At 33.8% G+C, this 2,587-nt stretch overlaps 1 protein-coding gene across 1 annotated transcript in view; it reads right to left on the bottom strand.

Annotated features, from left to right (window-relative positions):
• Positions 1,508-2,587, bottom strand: part of LOC104728444 (transcription factor GLABRA 3-like) — a 5,409-nt gene continuing 4,329 nt past the window's right edge. The window contains exons 7-9 of the mRNA XM_010447418.2: positions 2,462-2,584; positions 1,936-2,370; positions 1,508-1,852 (exon numbers count right to left, since the gene is read on the bottom strand). Of these exons, the coding sequence (XP_010445720.1) occupies positions 1,781-1,852; positions 1,936-2,370; positions 2,462-2,584 (630 nt within the window). The 3' untranslated portion in view covers positions 1,508-1,780. The remainder of the gene's footprint in view (positions 1,853-1,935; positions 2,371-2,461; positions 2,585-2,587) is intronic.

The following is a 2,587-nucleotide window of genomic DNA, read 5'->3' as shown; positions in this document are numbered from 1 at the left end:
AAAAAAAAAAAAAAAAAAAAAAAAAAAAAAAAACAGGGATAATTATAAAACAACAAAAGTCTGTTGTAATGGATCTAAATGGACTACAGATTCATATGCCAAAGTTTAGAAACCTGATTAAAACAAAGTACAAGGGTTAATGTTTCAAAATGGACCTTAACAGTAAATTGTGTTTAAAGACTCTTCTATAGGGTCGGGTACTATGGGAATTAGTCTACGGTCCCGTTATCAAAAACGTTATCAAAAAAGGAGGAGTACAATCTAAGAGAATAAGATGTCAGGATATATATAAACATGTAAATGCAAGTTACTTACCGGAGAGAAGAAATTTTCAGGCCAGAAGCTGCTTCACCATCTCTCTTTTCCTGATCTCTCACTTTGTATGCACACTACACAGACATGTAAAATCTTTGAATTTATGTTTTCGGTTTTGTAGTTCAAAAGGAAAGAAGTTATGTTTTTGTCTGAAAAGATATTTTCCCTAAGAGGTATGTATATATTTGCTTTGGGGTATATTTTTTCAATGAAAATATCATTGTAGTCAATTAATTTTGGTTCTAACTTCTTAAATAATAATATCTTAACATTCCAGTTTGGATTTTTTTCTTAATAATCATTTTTACCATTTTTACCACTTTTTTTAGATCTCCATGATTTGGAAAAAAAAATCTAGTAAGATTAAAACATTTAAAAAAAACATGATTAGATAGGTAAAACTAAAAATAAATTAGAAAGTAATTGGTCAACGCTTTTAAATTTGTAAAAGTAAGATACAGCATTTAGTTTTGTTGATTTTCAATTTGATTTGATAAAATAGTATGAGCCAGTTAGGGAAATTAATCTGGTTTTTTTTTTTTTTTTTTTTTTTTTTTTTTTTTCACTTGAACATTTTCATTATATAATACAAGTATAGAATACAAGGGTGGAATTCGGTTTTGAAATCATAAAGTCGGAAGAAAACAGAGATACCCCCAGAAGCTTAAGTCTGATACGCGGGGAACACAAATTGAAACAACAAAACCAAAAGAAAAGCTCTCAAAATCAACGAAGAAGTCGGAAGAGAACAATAGTCACAGGAATATATACTCAAGAGCCGACGTCGAAAGGACCTATAAGCGCAGATGGAAGAGGACCAAGGATAGAGGCTACCGCGATGATTTAACCCAACTGAAAACGGATACCTCGAACCGAGAAGCAAGGAACACGAATCTAATTCCCACCCACCTAGTTTTTTACTAAGAATCTATATCTAGGACTTTGCATCCCCACAAGAAACATTATTACAAGAGATTAGCCTTATAAGTACAGACAAAGAAGAAGACCTATTTATTTTATAAACTAAATAAATTGTTATAAACTAATCTGGGTTTTCTTTATCATAAACTTTTACCTGTTTTTCCTTAAATTGTTAAAAGATACGTAGAATCTTGTGACCACTAATTTCATTTTCACATTTTATGTTTTTTTTCCGCAGCGTCACATTATATTATTGTGCTTAGAAAAATAATACCATATGAATATTCAAAATGTGATTAACTACAAAAATAGCTTTAAAAATTTAACTAAACTAGCTACTACAAATTTTTAATTCATCGCTAAATTAAAATAATCTACCCTCAAAAGAAAACACTCGTAGTTTTTGTTTTTCCTCTTCACCTACGTTAAGAGACAGCACAAAATAATTAAGGTCTTTACACGAATTCCTAAAACCCGGTTAGATTAATACGAAAGAGTAGAAAACCAAACCGGGGAGCCTTTCCTAATTTAAACCAAGTAGTCTTCAACAAATCCATGCAACCCTTTGAAGAGCCTCTTTGATCATTCCTGGTGTCGCTATTTTTGACCCCTTGTGCTGAAAACCAAAACATTTCAATAATATGTGTATTCAGGTTAACCAAATATCGGTTAAGAAAAAATCAGGTTAAGAGTGTATACCTTGCAGTTGACGGTTAAGCAGAGTAAACCGTCTCCGGTCGATGATTGAACCGAATGAGAATCCAAGTTGAGATCACTTATCACATCCATTATCTCAAGCAAGACACCTTCTCTCCAAGCACATCTAAGCTCAATGACGACCTCATTACCAAACGAACCGATCCTTAAGTTATCGGTCAAACCAGTAAAGCCAGTGTCTGCTGGCTCGGCTTCACCACCATTGTTAACCGAAACCTTCTTCCCATTTCCGGTTTCATTGTTTGTGCAATTAGCTGATGTTCTTTCCCCTGCATCGCATGGTTTCTTCCTCTTCATCGTCATCGTCCCACGCGTATCTGTATCGGTTGATTCTCTGCAAGATTCTAGTTCTTGAACCCGTCTCTCGAGTTCTTGAAGATACTCTATCGTATCGTCAAGAATCGATACTTTGTCGATCTATCGAAAATGTAAGACCTTATGATTAGTCTCCTCGCGATATTCATGGATTTTTGAAATTTTGAAGATTCAGGTAGATGTATATATATACCTTGTTGACTGAAGGAATGATTGATCTCAAGATCATGAACCGTTCGTTAAGTTTCTCGCGGCGTTTCTTCTCTAAAACAGCGTGGTTCGCGGTTTCATCACCTCTGGCATCTGGTGAGTCCAACAA

The sequence above is a fragment of the Camelina sativa genome, chromosome 11 (genome assembly GCF_000633955.1).
Source record: "Camelina sativa cultivar DH55 chromosome 11, Cs, whole genome shotgun sequence".
In the NCBI taxonomy this organism is placed as follows: domain Eukaryota; kingdom Viridiplantae; phylum Streptophyta; class Magnoliopsida; order Brassicales; family Brassicaceae; genus Camelina; species Camelina sativa.
Note: the sequence above shows the minus strand (reverse complement) of the source record. Positions and strands in the feature narration are given on the sequence as shown.